General features: G+C 39.9%; 1 protein-coding gene and 1 long non-coding RNA gene across 2 annotated transcripts in view; one reads left to right on the plus strand and one right to left on the minus strand.

Annotated features, from left to right (window-relative positions):
* The window catches only part of LOC143988214 (uncharacterized), a 224,610-nt gene that overhangs the window by 107,463 nt on the left and 99,177 nt on the right, over positions 1 to 17,970 (plus strand). The window contains exons 32-40 of the mRNA XM_077487601.1: positions 796 to 918; positions 3,173 to 3,298; positions 6,061 to 7,590; positions 9,663 to 9,796; positions 9,883 to 10,047; positions 10,246 to 10,392; positions 10,478 to 10,605; positions 11,076 to 11,125; positions 17,550 to 17,729. Coding sequence (XP_077343727.1) covers positions 796 to 918; positions 3,173 to 3,298; positions 6,061 to 7,590; positions 9,663 to 9,796; positions 9,883 to 10,047; positions 10,246 to 10,392; positions 10,478 to 10,605; positions 11,076 to 11,125; positions 17,550 to 17,729 — 2,583 coding nt within the window. The remainder of the gene's footprint in view (positions 1 to 795; positions 919 to 3,172; positions 3,299 to 6,060; positions 7,591 to 9,662; positions 9,797 to 9,882; positions 10,048 to 10,245; positions 10,393 to 10,477; positions 10,606 to 11,075; positions 11,126 to 17,549; positions 17,730 to 17,970) is intronic.
* Positions 789 to 16,381, minus strand: LOC143988216 (uncharacterized). Its single transcript, XR_013276791.1, has 3 exons — positions 16,242 to 16,381; positions 1,133 to 1,184; positions 789 to 931 (listed from the first exon to the last, which is right to left on the minus strand). It is a non-coding gene; the product is annotated as an uncharacterized LOC143988216 (long non-coding RNA).

Raw genomic sequence — 17,970 nt, forward strand, 5'->3', positions numbered from 1 at the left:
TCACTTGCCAACTTTTTCCAAGTCCCAGTAGGAAAAATAGTCAAGGAATGTGCCTATTTATTTTTAAAGTCATGGGCTGTGTTTACCTGAATGTACTGAACTGGATTACCCATTATACATGGATTATCTGATAAAGTCTTATGGGCACAGGGAGACAAAAGATTTAAAATCTTGTCTGTGCACCCTTACTCTGCTACAATAGGCTTGACTTCTTTGTTTTCGGATTTTTGTTTTTCTGAGTTTGTCTTACCTAGGCCTCACCTACCATCCCACTATTCCCTAAATATGCTTCAGTGGGCACAAAGAACTAGATATTAAAATATAGGCGTGTGGGCCTGGGAATTACCAAATTGTGAATTCAGCAAGCTTCTTATAATAAAATAATTACACCTGAAATGGAGAAGCCCTTTTCTAGAAAATAAAATAAGAGAATGAACTTCATCAGGTGAATTAAGAGGCTACTAATTAATGCAAGAAATAGCAAAATAGTGTCTGTATAAATAGACTGCAACTGTATAAATACTATTAGCACTTGTACATTATGATGAACAAGGTAAACGCTACTTATCTCTGTTGTCCATACCAGCCAAAGAAATTGTTCTTTCTTTATTTTTTAAATTCCCTAGAATGAAAGGGAAAAGGGAGAATGGTGGCCAACCAAGGTTTTAGTTCTGAAATTGCATTCAGCACTATAGAAACCTGAAATAATCCCTCCTCTTAATATAATCTTTAGTACATGTTTTAGTTTATTGACTGCCATTAAAAGCTTAACATACCATTTATTTTGTGTTGAAGATGTTGATGAATGTGCCTCGCCAGAGTATTGTAAAGGTGCAGGAAGAAGTTGTATAAACACAGAAGGGAGCTATAATTGCAGTTGTCAGCAAGGTTACCAATCAGTCAATGAGAGCTGTGCAGGTATGTATACTTACTGTTACTAAAGATGTTACAAAGTGATATGTGAGTCAAATATAATTGGTTGAAACTGATGATTTAAGGTTATCATGAAATTATCAACAGAGATACCAGTTGTGTAGTATAAATTACAATCATGTTGAACATACTGTGCAGAATATGCAGATATCATAGGGTTTTCCAAAGAAATGGACCACATAGCATTTGTGGTACTCACCTTTTATGTAGGTGGGACACTGTAAAGCTCACAATTTCTGTAAAGAACTGCCCTGTGGGAAAACAAATTTATTTTTGTGTCATCTGCCATTGTCAGATATCATGGGGTGCAGTACAGTAGAGTAGACCCTCAGATACCTAAATAATATAATGAACAAATTGTTTCTGTTTTTTTTTATCTAAAATTATCTGTATACAGTAGTTGCAAGAAACATAACTCATTGGGTTAGTGTAAAGTTTGTATGAACATTGTAGTAAATTAGGAGGGTTAGAATGTAAGGTACTAACTGTAAGTAAAACCTAGTAAAGCTGCATGTCTGGAAAAGGTTTGACTACATATTTAAGGGTGCAAAGATAATTTTGTGACAGTAGTTTTTTTTTTTTTTTTTTTTAATAAATGTTTATTAAAGATAAACAACAAACATATACTGTTAAATCCACATACGGCACCCAGTCCCATACACCAGGGGACAGGATTAGTAATTAGCAAGAGATAATGAGCAAAGAATTTATGACAGTAGTTAATTAGTAACCCAAAAAACACAGCACTATTCTTAAAAAATATTAAATGAGATTAAGTGAAATTAAGTGAAGTAAAATATAAGTGAAGTAATATACCATGAATGCAGCAGCAACTTTATACGTGAGATACCCACACAAACAAGTCCTAATTATTTACCAAAAAGCTGCGCTAAAATTGATATTTGTGAAACATAAAAATTATATCATATTATAACAATATATAATTCAAAAAATGTGTATATGCAGAACTTAGTCCGTATCACCATCTACACACAAAAAAAAATCCATATCGTATGAAAAAAAATATATATTTTCTTTTTGATTGTAGTCTCCCCGTGCAACACACTACACCAGTAAAGAAAAGGTGTCCTCCAAGATGCAGAGACAGAATTCCACCACCGATATTACTGCCACTTACCAGCTAGACTGGTCCCATCACAGAGACCAGATATGGCGACCACAAAAGACTACTCCTTCTGCACACAAACCACCGGGAGGATGAATCTCAGTTGTTTGGAAAGGTCATACGGCCACACCACTCATTGCCCGTCACATACAGAGACAAGAAAGGTCGCCATAGTGTAATAAATTCTTACGTTTAATATAGGTATAAAAAGATTGTACTTACATCCAATAGGAATAAGAATTCGCTGTATTACAAAGAAATTTGCAGGCCGGCTTCATAAACGCTGCCCGTCGCTTCCGGGTTCAGCGTGGAACACGGTGACGTCAATACGCCACTTAGGGAGGAGTGGCGTATTGACGTCACCGCGTTCCACGCTGAACCCGGAAGCGACGGGCAGCGTTTATGAAGCCGGCCGGCAAATTTCTTTGTAATACAGCGAATTGTTATTCCTATTGGATGTAAGTGCAATCTTTTTATACCTATATTAAACGTAAGAATTTATTACACTATGGCGACCTTTCTTGTCTCTGTATGTGACGGGCAATGAGTGGTGTGGCCGTATGACCTTTCCAAACAACTGAGATTCATCCTCCCGGTGGTTTGTGTGCAGAAGGAGTAGTCTTTTGTGGTCGCCATATCTGGTCTCTGTGATGGGACCAGTCTAGCTGGTAAGTGGCAGTAATATCGGTGGTGGAATTCTGTCTCTGCATCTTGGAGGACACCTTTTCTTTACTGGTGTAGTGTGTTGCACGGGGAGACTACAATCAAAAAGAAAATATATATTTTTTTTCATACGATATGGATTTTTTTTTTGTGTGTAGATGGTGATACGGACTAAGTTCTGCATATACACATTTTTTGAATTATATATTGTTATAATATGGTATAATTTTTATGTTTCACAAATATCAATTTTAGCGCAGCTTTTTGGTAAATAAGTAGTTATTTAGCTAAATAACAAAATGAAATTGTGTATATAAATGTGCTTGCTGTGAAAATGAATACTCAGACTACATACAGCATATTAATATATCTGATAAATATGGTTTCATTACATTATTAAAGTTACTGTATGCTGCATATTATATTTTAAAATATGTGATGTTTTGACAGATATTGATGAATGTCTTTCTTCTGTGCTTAACAACTGCTCTGAGCATGCCATCTGCACCAATGTGGCTGGATCTTTCTTGTGTGAATGTATGGCAAACTACACAGGGAATGGTGTTATATGCACATGTGAGTTACCACAATAATATTTATTTCAGATAATGTACATTTTTAAGCAGGTAAAAAATGGAGAATTGTCTGTCATGAAATTTATGTCTTGATACAAAGTTCTGTTGGTTATTGGACTGTGACCACCTATAATTTGTGCTGATATTGGGGACACTTTCTATGAATTATGGAAGTCACATATTTTCGTGGTTAAGCGAGAGCTATGTGATATATTTACCTTATGCATGCTGTGTTTTACAGAGAGTCATGATAGAAAATTACACAAAGGAGTGAATGGGAGTACAAAAACACATATTTCAAACATAAACAAACATAAAAAACATTAGAAACCCCCCGCATCAATCATTTATTTCATATAATAAAATAAAAACACCAGAAAATATGTTAAAATTTGATAAAATACTTATAAGTGGACTACCTAACTGCAGAGGAATGGATGTAATCGGAGCTGACTGCAAGATCTAGTGGTGGAAAAAGGAGTAAAGTCTTTATTATAAGTGACTTTTTTGCTGTTTTTTTAATGATCTATAAGTATACTAGCACCTTATCATAAGTGATCAGAAGAATAAGTTGTTTAATACTGCGGAGCACGCTAAAGGAGAGAACTCATGTGGGATATTAGAATCATATTATTCACAGATCTTGGTGTATACGTTTTTAGGCGCTAGTGTAAAGTTTACATATGCACATAGGCAGGGGCGGACTGACCATTCGGCCACTCGGGCACTGCCCAAGGGCTCCAGGCCACTAGAGGGCCCCATCAGGGTTGCCAGCCTCAGTAAAACCAGGGACAATATGTAAAAATGTCTGTTCTTTTTTTATATCTGACTCTGAAATGTCCCTTACCGACATCCTTTTGGTCTAAAAATCCTGAGATTATAGCTGCCCCACCTCTCCAGTACTTTCTCAGCCAATAGAAACATGTCTGTGTATACTCTGTGTACATGTATGTGTATACTGTGTGATTGTATTCTGTATGTGTATACTGTGTGGCCCCATAATCTCTGATTGCCTGGGGGCCCCATAATCTCCTATTGCCCGGGGGCCCCATGAGTTGTCAGTCTGCCTCTGCACATAGGCACTTTATGGAATATTTTTTTTTTTTTTACATCAGCACTGTATGTGAATACATATTATCTTTCTAGCACTTTATTTTTTAAGTCTTCTAAGCCTAGTATTAATGAAGATTGCACTTTTTTTATGCACAATATGCACTTTTATTGAATTTAATTAATTATATGTGTTTTGCACAATATGCATGAGAGCATTTTATGCGACTAGGGTCATATAATGGGTTTAGTTAAACCATTTGGAAGGTATAATTAAATTTTTTGACCACTATTGATTTCAGCACACTAATATTATATATTTTTAGAGAAAATTGAGTACTGTCCGTGATGCTTTTTTTTATTTGCACTAACATAGACCTTTTTATTATAAGATAATCAATATAGTGATGATGAAATAATTATGTGTAATATGGCTTAAATTAGTTGTAAAATCAAATGCCCCAAATTAATTTATCCTCCATGTTTTGCCTTGTTTAGCAGTGCAGTGTGCTGCTTTTTATTTTCTTCTCCTAAATGCCTTTTTCCTGTGTTCTGCTTTGCGGCCATGTGTCCTTTCTCTGCTTTTCATCCTGATCTAAGGAAGCCAAGAGGGAGGCACAGAGATTCCCTGCTGACGTATGTAGTCCATGAAGGCTGTAGGAGAGGGGAGGGGCAGGGAGGAGAGGAGATCCTGTACTCACTGGATACTAGGGAACTGACAGGGAGAGAGGGTGGGGGAGGAGAGGAGATCGTGTACTTACTGAATGCTTCCAAACTGTTAGGGAGAGAGGGAGGGGAGGAGGGGAAGAGAGGGAGAGGCAGAGACGCAGAGGGGAGAGCTGTTATGACAAAGGCATGTAAGCTGACCAAGCAGTCATGGCACAGCAGCCATGATAAACATGGTCAGTACACATAGGGGAAGTCAGACCAGGCAGGATTAGCCACCTCTTTGTCACATTTAAAGATGTTTTGACTTTCTCCAGTGTAGAAACATTTAGATTATCCATCTGGGCTTCCATTTATTTCCGGTTTCAGATATTTTCTTAGCCAAAATCAGTATGACATAGTTCATACTGGTTTTAAAATTAATTGGTGGTAGATTTTGTTAGGTTAGGTTGATAGGTTCCTTCTGTATATTTATTTATGTTAGTCCAGGTGTAAATTGGCTTATCCTAGGATTTTATTATGGACACTTTTAGTGAAAGTGCAATTGTTTACTTGCTACACAGAATATTTAATATATTTATATTAAATGCATTCATTGGTGTTAACGCGGTTTTCCAGTTGTATCCTTTTCACCTTTCACCTTTCTTCCTTCTTGCACATCCATTTGAGAACTTAGTACTTATAATAAGAACCAAGTTGGATGAAAGTGGTACTTAGTTTAAAGAAGTACCGTACTTCAGTTTTGTGATGAAAAAAACACTATGCTCCGGGTTAACCATATATACAGCAATAATTGTGTCATGCACTGACAGAGACCTTTAACTGCTTCTGTGTTGTAAATAATACCAAATATCAAGTGTAACAGTCATGACCCGTATACTAAATTAAAGTTTTCCTTCTAACTGTATGTCAGTAAAATCTATGTTCGGGCATTTATAATCTCTTATGCATTACTAATAGGTGCAGTTTTTTTTCTATAGTCTTTGTGTTTAGGGTCCTAAGAAACTTAAGAGGCGCATCATGACAATTTAATTTTTATTTTTGTAGCCATAAATATGACAACTGAAACTCCAACTACTCATCGACCTAACAATACAACAGCGGAATATACAGCCACACCCTCAGGAAATGAGTCCTCTGACACCACCCTAGTTCCTGTCACTAATGTCAGCAGTGTCACAACTGGTACAAATGAAACTATTCAGAGCCCAAGCCCAACACCGCCTGTAAACCAGACCACAATGGTGACTCCAGTGCCTGAAACAAACACAACTCTTGTCACCCCTGATGTAAATGTAACAGGTCAGGGAACAAGTCCAACAGCACCTACAAACCAGACTGTGATCACCACTGAAGCTCCAGTCACACATATAAGCACCCCTGATGTCAATTCAACTGCTCAGAGCCAAAGTACAATGATGCTACCAACAAATCAGACCATAGTTACCACATCAGTACCTGAAGCAAATACAACTTCAGTAACATCTGGTGTAAATGTAACAGACCAGGGCACAACAGTATCCACAAACCAGACTACAACCACCATTGCAGCACCGGCCACAAACATTAGTGCTACCACCCCTAATACTACTTTAACTCTACAGACCCAAAGCACCACGATACAGCCAACAACACAGCCCAAAATTACCACATCAGTACCTGAAACAAATACAACTTCAGTTACATCTGGTGTAAATGTAACAGTCCAGGGCACAACAGTACCTACAAACCAGACTACAACCACCATTGCAGCACCGGCCACAAACATTAGTGTTACCACCCCTAATACCACTTTAACTCTACAGACCCAAAGCACCACGATACAGCCAACAACACAGCCCAAAATTACCACATCAGTACCTGAAACAAATACAACTTCAGTTACATCTGGTGTAAATGTAACAGTCCAGGGCACAACAGTACCTACAAACCAGACTACAGCCACCATTGCCGCACCGGCCACAAACATTAGTGTTACCACCCCTAATACCACTTTAACTCTACAGACCCAAAGCACCATGATACAGCCAACAACACAGCCCAAAATTACCACATCACTACCTGAAACAAATACAACTTCAGTTACATCTGGTGTAAATGTAACAGTCCAGGGCACAACAGTACCTACAAACCAGACTACAACCACCATTGCAGCACCGGCCACAAACATTAGTGTTACCACCCCTAATACCACTTTAACTCTACAGACCCAAAGCACCACGATACAGCCAACAACACAGCCCAAAATTACCACATCAGTACCTGAAACAAATACAACTTCAGCTACATCTGGTGTAAATGCAACAGTCCAGGGCACAACAGTACCTACAAACCAGACTACAACCACCATTGCAGCTGTTCAAAGTCCAAGTTCAACCACACATATAAACCAGACCACAGTCACATCAGTTACACTAGTTTCTGCTAAGAGCACATCCGTGATCTCTACAACTGGATCAACAACAACAACAACAACAGCTAAAGCTACATCAACTCAAACAACAACATCTACAACTACAACTACAACTAAAGCAGCTATGACTACTGTGCCTACAACAAGTGAAAGTGCACCTGCAGGTAAAAGCAATGCTAGCAGAAGATGAACTACAATGAAGAGGCTATATATGTTTTGATGATATGTACTTTTTATGTAAACTTTACTATTTAAAAATGAACTTTGGCCTTACCTTCGGCTTTTCACAGTTGTACAGGCTTCTGTCATGTACTGAAATGGCTTACACTATAGTACGGGTGGGCGAACGGTTCATCCCAATTATCAGTTTGGGACATTTGCCCGTTCAGCCCTGACAAACAGTGCACAGTGCATTCTGCACCCTGATTGGCCAAAGCTTTGCTCAATGAGGGCACAGTGTAAGCTGGTTGTTAAGGAGCAGGGCCGGGAGGCCAGCCTTGGTGTTCTTAACAACTGATGAGTCATTAACTGTCAATGGGTTTCCCTGCTGACAGCAGAACAATAAAAGAAAAAAGCGCCAGTTAAAAAGCAAAGAAAATGACATGGGATCCCCAAAATCCATACCAGATTCTTAACTGGGCATACAGCCTGGCAGTTCATTTTTTTTCTTTATTTTTTCAAAAGTTGGGTCATTTTACATGGGATTTGACTCATTTTTTTCTTTAGACATAGAATTTTTGCTGCAGCATGTTTTATGCATGCTTCAGACATGCCACTTTACAGGCACATTAAGGGGACACCCCAGGCAATATATTTGAAGGAATTTCTCATTTTTATTGTTGCACTTTAAGCATAATTAAAATCAATGTTCCTGAAAAAACCTATGGTTTAAAAAAAAATGAAATAAAATTATTAACACATGTCCCCCAGGGCAGAACCCAAACCCCCATACCCAGTGTGCCTAGAAACTCCAAATGCAGTCCAACGCTTGTATTGCAGAGAGATCTCATCACAAAAGAACAAGTGCAAAGTTTCGGAGTCGCGCTGGACTCTTTCGCCAGGCATGCATGGCACCAAAATGTTGCACTTGTTCTTCTATGATGTGATCTATCTGTAGTAAAAGCTTTAGACTGCATTTGAAGATCCATGGTGTGCTGGCAAATATGTGCGTTAATCTGTGATATATACAGTATCCAGCTATTAATTGCTACAGCACCGGCTACAGGTGAGCCTCTGATCCAGAAATGTGAGTGATAGGAATATAGACAAGACTGCCTAGGAACTCTACAAGATTGGCCTTCACTCACCAAGTCATTTTGATATTTGCATAACTTCTCCCAAGAGCCAGAGCATTGCTTGCATCAAGGCTGAGGACTCTTGAGAGGAGTACCAGGGCAGGGTGCTATAATGTTTTCACAAACCTATTAGGAATGGGATTGAACCAGATTTCTGGTCTGAATTTTGCCTGTTTCGTGTTTGGGAAACAGTAAACATAACAGGCTGTTCACATGCCTCCTGAGCCAAACTTGCAGTTACATTTAGCAATGGTATTGCTAATGCTGCTAAATGTTATAGCTGTTTTTTAGGAAACCAGTGGCCAGTGACTTCCTAGCAACCTCACCTGGCCCATACAGTCATCTGCGAATTCCCAGCTGCGATGTGTATGCAAAGAAAGGGGAAAAGGTAGGGGCTGACATCACTCACCAAATGTTACCACATCCATTAGTACATGTCCCCCAGGGCAATTTCCAGTCTTCCATGCCATTTGTTTGACAATTCCTTGCCTATAAATCTTAAAAATGGGTGGAACTGATTTTAAAGATCCAGCTCCCATTGTCTTCAATTTCAGCAAAGTTTGATAAACCTCCCAAGACCTGAACCCAGGCACATTTGGGTCATCCCTAGAATCTATGGACAGCCTTATGTTGACTCTTCCCCTCAGCCAACATCTGCCTATGTTGCATAGAGAAGCACAGAGATCAACTGCTGATATTACTAAAATTAGGTATGTAATGAAAATATCATTAGCATGTTATTGAGGGGGCAAAAAGAGGAGCCAGAGTAAACAAACAATGAGCAGAATAAACTTCAGCTTTAACAAAATATACAAATGAAGATATTGGCAATGTATGATGTACACGTATATCTGTCTCTTCTGTTACACATCTTTCAACACAGTTAACATACTTATGAATGTTAATATTATTTTGCATTTTAACATATTGTTTTGTTACAGCTGTAGCCCTTTTTGATTATGGAACACATGCTGGTGATACACCCTTTGTATCAGAAGGAACAGATTTTACCTCTCCCTTGTTCCAGCCATTGATGGGATTCCCCTTTGGAAACCAAATAAGGAATTTCCTTTATGTGAGTTCTTATTGCCTAGTTTGATTATAATTTGAATGTGTATATAATGCTTTGCGAAAACAACTATTTTTTTTCCCCCTCTTTAGTACACAGACAATGGGCAAATTATCTTTCCATCATCCAGAAATAATATCGTCTCTTACACAAATCCACCAAAGGAGGGATTCAGTACAGGTTGCACCCCTGCATCAATAGCTGTGTTTTGGAATGATGCAGATTTTTCCAAAAATGTGGGAACTACCTATTACAAAGTGAGTCTTACTAGATTTCATTAATCCTTTCATTGTTTGAATAGGACTCTCAAACCTCATTATATATACAATGCATCCTTTATCACAATAAAATTAAATTCATACTTCTACAGCCATAGAAAATGTAAAAGGATGCAGCTATTGTGCAAGAAAGCTTGATAGTAGCCTAATAATAACGCACACAATTTTTAAAAACAGGAATATAATTCAAGAAATAACTCTTTAGTTAAAGAAGTTGAAGGCATTATTAAGAATTATGCAAAAACATCATACACTGCTCAGTGGACATTGAAGATTACCTGGGAGAATGCGTCTGCTTATCCAGCAACTGAAAATGATGTGAAGGTAAATTGCATATAATAAATCTTACAGCATAATAGCAATGGCTTTACTTCTGAAAGTGACATTCTGTCATATTGTACACTTATAGACTAGCACATACCAGGCTGTACTGACTACGGATGGATTTGTCTCCTATGTGCTGATGTTATATAAAGATGGTGGCATGAACTGGGATCTAACTACATGCATCCCCAAACCATTGATGGGCTATTGTAGGTAAGGCTCGATTTCAGTTACACTGTGTCTACAAATCATGTAGTTAAATGCTCCTAATTTAAAAATTAGGTCTGCTGAATTTCTAGAAATTAATTAAAGGTACATTATATGAATATTTTTAGATAATTTATATTTTGAGCTATTATTGCAGTGTCGGGCCTAATCTAATTTACAAAATGGTTACATTTTTAAATGCTTCAAAATTTTGTTTTTGCATTAAATACAGAGATTTGTAAATTAATAGCTTGAGGGAACTTTGTACTTGACTTAGTCTCATTAACCATGAATCAGGGCTTTGGTATGTAGTTAGCAAATTTGAATTCCAAATAATGCATACAGTAGACTGTATATACCTACAAACTCTACATACAAAACAAAACAAAAACAGATTTGATTATAAATATTATCAATTTTACACAGATATCTAAAAAAAACTGAACTTGACATTATTGTTCCTTTTCTTTTTCTAGTGGCGACGGGGATTTATTTTTCAATAGCACCATTATAAATAGCAATTCAGGTATGAACCATTAAAAATCTGTTTTTCTGCAAGTCATGGCCACCCTAAAAAAATGTTTATATAAGTTTAAGTCTGAATAACTCTGCAATTTAATCTGGTTACATATTATTAATACAGACATTGTTTAATTGCCTGCACCAAGAATGGAAGAGAAAGGGGCAGCAACACATTCAAATCAGGCTCTATTGCACTGTCCAGTGCTACCATACAGTATATTTAAAACAAAAAATAATTGAGCTAGTCATAAAACGAATACATACAGTGCATAAATGACTTCCAAATCGAAAATAAATGTTAAATTGCATAAATTGGTTTAAAGTTGTGCAGAGAGTGAATTCTTATAATTGAAACATATAAAAATCCAACAAAAATATTAAAACAGGTATTCCACCAGCAAGAAGTCATGCGGGGCCTCTTATGACACTCAAGATATTTGGGGGGCACACCCTAAAAAAATGCATAAAGATGGTGCTGCCATAAGACCATACAACAGAACAAAAATATTACACCGCACACTTGCAAAACTAACATTTACCTCCAGCAAGGCTTTTTAAAAACACGTAGACATTTTCAAAAAACATTATCAAAAAATATGAGGATTTGGTCACACCATATTGCTATATAGTGCTTAAGCCCACTCAATGCGACAAAGTACCCTATGATTAGTGGGTCCTACACTATCCATAGATTGGGAGATCCTGCTTCTCTGAACCATGGGAGCTATACTCCTCTATAGGGATGGCCGAACGGTTCGCCCGGCGGTCGTTTCGCGGCGAATTTCGGTTGTTCGCGGTCCGCCCGATCGGCAGACTATTGCCGCCGTTCGCCCGGCGTACTTCCGTGTTTACTGTGTAAAAGAACTTTGACCTATGATGACACATCCGTCATGGGGTACAGGACAGCCAATTGAGACATTGCAGCACATGGACACTTGGACATTCCCCCTAACTTATAAATAGACCCGATCTGGCGGCCATTTTACATTCTTTCGTATGTCACTATAGGGAGAGGTTGCTGTGTGGAGCAGGGAGAGACAGCAGTGACCCAAATCGCTAGCTATTAGGTCCACAAAAGTTCTTTTAAGGACTGGTATCATGGTATAGGTGTTAGGTGTAGTTCAGGATATAGGTTTAAGGCACTGCTGTGCTAGTGATTGTTGCAGCAGCCTGTCTTTTGTCAGTGTAGAGAGAGGGACAGGACGCTGTGTGCAGCAGGGACAGTCAGTTTAATCATTAGCTGTTACTATTAGGTCCACAAAAGTCCTTTTCAGGACTGGTATGGTAAAGTAGTACAGGATATAGTTTTGAGTGCTATTCAAGTTATTGTTCCAGCAGCCTGTGTTTTGTCAGTTTAAATAGGGACAGGCAGGAAGCTGTGTGTGGCAGTGAGGGACAGTCAGTTTAATCAGTAGCTGTTACTATTAGGTCCACAAAGGTTCTTTTCAGGACTGGTATGGTAATAGGCTTGTACACGTATAATATTCTTTCTTCCAAATATAGAAAGAATATTATACTTGACTGCTGCCCTTCTGCTGCAGTAGTCCTTTATGAGTATAGAGACTGAGGTACAGTCTGCTAATCATTCACAACCTACTAGTTCCAAAAAGGTCCTTATAAGGACTGGTAAGGTATAGGGTACTACAGTACATAGGGTTGAGTGAGGTACAGTCTGCTATTCCTTAAGGACTGGTATAGGTCTACAATATATAGGGTTGAGGTACACTACTGCTGACTGCTGCCCTATACTGCAGCAGCCCTTTATCAGTATAGGGACTGAGGTACAGTCTGCTAATCATTCACAACCTACTAGTTCCAAAAAGGTCCTTATAAGGACTGGTAAGGTATAGGGTACTACAGTACATAGGGTTGAGTGAGGTACAGTCTGCTATTCCTTAAGGACTGGTATAGGTCTACAATATATAGGGTAGAGGTACACTACTGCTGACTGCTGCCCTATACTGCAGCAGCCCTTTATCAGTATAGGGACTGAGGTACAGTCTGCTAATCATTCACAACCTACTAGTTCCAAAAAGGTCCTTATAAGGACTGGTAAGGTATAGGGTACTACAGTACATAGGGTTAAGTGAGGTACAGTCTGCTATTCCTTAAGGACTGGTATAGGTCCACAATATATAGGGTTGAGGTGCACTACTGCTGACTGCTGCCCTATACTGCAGCAGTCCTTTATCAGTATAGGGACTGAGGTACAGTCTGCTAATCATTCACAACCTACTAGTTCCACAAAGGTCCTTATAAGGACAGGTAAGGTATAGGGTACTACAGTACATAGGGTTGAGTGAGGTACAGTCTGCTATTCCTTAAGGACTGGTATAGGTCCACAATATATAGGGTTGAGGTGCACTGCTGCTGACTGCTGCCCTATACTGCAGCAGTCCTTTATCAGTATAGGGACTGAGGTACAGTCTGCTAATCACAACCTACTAGTTGCACAAACGTCCTTCTAAGGACTGGTAAGGTATAGCGTACTAGAGTATATAGGGTTGAGTGAGGCACAGTCTGCTAATCCTTAAGGACTGGTATAGGTCCACAAAATATAGTGTTGAGGTGCACTACTGCTGACTGCTGCCCTATACTGCAGCAGTCCTTTATCAGTATAGGGACTGAGGTACAGTCTGCTAATCATTCACAACATACTAGTTGCAAAAAGGTCCTTCTAAGGACTGGTAAGGTATAGCGTACTAGAGTATATAGGGTTGAGTGAGGCACAGTCTGCTAATCCTTAAGGACTGGTATAGGTCCACAATATATACGGTTGAGGTGCACTACTGCTGACTGCTGCCCTATTCTGCAGCAGTACTTTATCAGTATAGGGACTGAGGCACAGCCTGCTAATCACAACCTACTAGTTCCACAAAGGTCCTTATAAGGACTGCTAAGGTATAGTGTTCTACAGTATATAGGGTTGAGTGAGGTACAGTCTGCTATTCCTTAAGGACTGGTATAGGTCCACAATATATAGGGTTGAGGTGCACTACTGCTGACTGCTGCCCAATTCTGCAGCAGTCCTTTATCAGTATAAGGACTGAGAGTTTTGTCACAGGGTCATTTAAAAAAAATGACAGGCAGAGGAAGAGGCAGGCCCTTCCGCAGGGGTGATAGGGGTAGGGCAGGAGCAACAGGCTTGAGCCAAAGTGGGAAATTGCAGAAGGTGCGTGCGATTACGTCAAAGGAAGCACCAGAATTGGTTGACTGGCTCACTCAGCCTTACTCTTCTGCACCCTCCTCATCCTCTTGGTGTCATATTTCTACTGGGGCTGCTTATTATGAGGGGCTCCCACCATCCCTGTGCTGTGCTGACTTCCTCCTGGGGTTGCTTATTATGAGGGGCTCCCACCATCCCTGTGCTGTGCTGACTTTCTCCTGGTGCTGCTTATTATGATGGGCTCCCACCATTCCTGTGCTATGCTGACATCCTCCTGGGGCAGCTTATTATGAGGGGCTCCCACCATCCCTGTGCTGTGCTGACTTCCTTTTGGGGCTGTACCTCTGCTGTGCATATTATGAGGGGCTCCCACCATCTCTGTGCTATGCTCATTATGAGGGGCTCCCGCCATCCCTGTGTTATGCTCATTATGAGGGGCTCCCACCATTCCTGTGCTATGCTGACTTCCTCCTGGGGCTGCTTACGGTGCAGGTGTCAGTGCTGTATATCACGGTGCTGGTGTCAGTGCTGTATATCACGGTGCTGGTGTCAGTGCTTTATGTCACGCTGCTGATGTCAGTGCTCTCTATCACGGTGCTGGTGTCAGATCACTCTATCACGGTGCCGGTGTCATTGCTGTATGTCACACTGCTGATGTCAGTGCTCTCTATCACGGTGCTGCTGTCAGTGCTGTATATCACAGTGCTGGTGTCAGTGCTTTATGTCACGCTGCTGATGTCAGTGCTCTCTATCACGGTGCTGGTGTCAGATCACTCTATCACGGTGCAGGTGTCATTGCTTTATGTCACGCTGCTGATGTCAGTGCTCTCTATCACGGTGCTGGTGTCAGATCACTCTATCACGGTGCAGGTGTCATTGCTGTATGTCACGCTGCTGGTGATCATCTCCTGCACCCTCTTCTTTGCCTACCCTGACCTTCCCTCTCCTCCATTGCCTTCATGCGCTCCACAGTCCTGAATTGTCACAACAATTTCACAAATAAAAAAAGAATGCTTCTAGCTGTCGATTCCAGATTCACCTTATACATGTGTTATGTCATTGGCCATGTGGTGGGACTATGTTTGCACAGCTAGTAATTATTTTGTGGCTGCAAATTTGACCTATAGGTTTGCAAAGTTCGCCTCCCATTGAAGTCAATGGGGCCTGCCGCGAACGTTACGGTTCACAAACTATCGGCTGCGTTCGCGGTCCGCGTTCACGAAACGTCCCTTTGGAAGTTCGTCCATTACTACTCCTCTACATGAGAACATGAGGCCTCCACCATGACACAGGTGGTCACTAATGAGAGGTACTTACTGAGGGAGTGGGGTGCTCCACCCAACAGAATTTGGTCAGAATCAATACAATAGACCATGAAACAGAACAAAAATATTACAGCGCACACATGCAAAACTAACATTTATCTCCAGCAAGGCTTTTTAAAAGCACCTAGACATTTTCAAAAAACATTATCAAAAAATATGGGGATTTGGTCACACCATATTGCTATATGGTGCTTAAGCCCACCTCATGTTCTCCCATATAGAGGAGTATAGCTCCCATGGTTCAGAGAAGCAGGATCTCCCAATCTATATATAGTGTAGGACCCACTAATCATGGGGTACTTTGTCGCAGTAAGTGGGCTTAAGCACCATATAGTAATATGGTGTGACCAAATCCCCATATTTTTTGATAATGTTTTTTGAAAATGTCTAGGTGTTTTTAAAAAGCCTTGCTGGAGGTAAATGTTAGTTTTGCATGTGTGCTCTGCAATATTTTTGTTCTTATGACACTCCACGCCCAATGAGCAGGGACACTTACCAGATAGTAGGGACCACCTATCTCTAGGATGGTCAAACAGGCAGGCAGAACAACCTCTGCAGGGTATATGAAACCGGAAAACATCTAGGACACACCGATAATGAGACAGATCCTTTATTGTGGTCATACTCACAGCGGGATCTCCGATGGCAAAGGTACTGGATCATTTTCGCTCACTCCTGCAAGTCTGCTGCAGTTTCTGTCAGTCTTCCTCCTAGATTCAGCTGTTCCAGCAGGGATTCCGCCTCTTCATACACACTCTGGGAGTGTCAGTGAGAGTCAGTGAGTGTGTATGAAGAGGCGGAACCCTTGCTGGAACAGCGGTTGAAAGAGGAAGCCGATTCTAGGAGGGAGACTGAAAGAAACCACAGAAGACTTGCAGAAGTCAAAGAGGAGGATCCAGTTTCTTTGCCATCGGAGATCCCGCTGTGAGTGTGACTACAATAGAGGATCCATCTCATTATCGGCGTGTCCTAGATGTTTTTCAGTTCCATATACCCTGCAGAGGTTGTTCTGACCATCCTAGTGATAGGTGGCCCCTACCATCTGGTAAGTGTCCCTGCTCACTGGGTATGGCGTGTCATAAGAGTCCCTGCGTGACTACTTGTTGGTGGAATATCTGTTTTAAAGCGGAAGTAAACCCTGATGGGTTTAACTTCCTCTTTTTTCCCCTGTGAAGTAAAAGCATAATGGGCTAGTATGCATCTCATACTGCATCTCATACTAGCCCATTATGTGGCACTTGCCTGCAAACAAAACCCACCCTGCCCCCGCTGTTCCTGCTGGTAGCTGCATTCATCTTCGACCGTCTTCCTTCCGGGGCCACAGACTCTGGCTCTGTGACTGGCCGGAGTTGCGTGACGTCACTCCCGCACATGCGCGCAAGTGGCCATTTCTTCACAGTGCATCCCCTCAACTTCACATGTTTAAGAGATGTTGGCAGTAATTATAGGTAAGCCTTATTATATGCTTACCTGATTTAAAAATAGAAGCAGAAACAGAAAAAGAAAGTTATGCTGCATAGTTTTTCATTTTATAAAACATACTCATCACTTTTGAGTGGATGCTTAGTTAAAGCAGAACGGAAAAAAAAGTACTAGTACTAGCACGTTTTTTTTTTTTTTTGGTATGTCTCTCCCCCCCAAAAAAACAAAACGTGCCTGCTGCATCTGTAAGATACTAAACAGTGTTCAATAAACAGATTTAAAAAAAATAAAAAATACTAGAGTGGAGTCTAGTGCCAGGATATTGAAACTCCTGCATACCAACATTTCCATATTAAATTCCATAACAGGTATTTTTTACCAGGGACTTGCCTCAGTAAATGTTTATCTGTTCATTGTACCAATTGTCTACTAATATTGTATCTATTTGTGATATTTTTATGTATCACATGACTGTTTTTTTTTATCCAGTATAAGTGTTCAATCTCTATTTGCAGATTTGCAAGGTCTCAAATTATATTCACTGAACAGTACACATCTGGATAACAGTCGTATGAATTGCCTGAACTGGTACAATGCTCAGCCGTTGCCTTCATCATGGAATTCAGGCTTGCTCTCTTGTCCTTGCTTATATAGACAAGGGATTTCTGATTTTCGGTTCAGAACAACAAAAGCAGGTACAGAAAGCATGCACAATGTATTTTTAGTACCAAAGTTATAAAATTAAATGGATGGGATTATTACTTTGGGCAACTATAAATTTTCACTATAATTATGATTCATATTTTTAAATTGAAATGCAGCATATATACATTTTGGTAAAACATATGGAGAAAATGTTCACTGTAACCATGGGATTAATATAAGAGCTAATAATGGGACCATTAACCCTTAATAGTTATGATGACACCAGGAAGT

This window comes from Lithobates pipiens, unplaced genomic scaffold (assembly GCF_037356315.1).
Source record: "Lithobates pipiens isolate NorthernLeopardFrog02 unplaced genomic scaffold, aLitPip1_a1.2 Scaffold_18, whole genome shotgun sequence".
In the NCBI taxonomy this organism is placed as follows: Eukaryota; Metazoa; Chordata; class Amphibia; order Anura; family Ranidae; genus Lithobates; species Lithobates pipiens.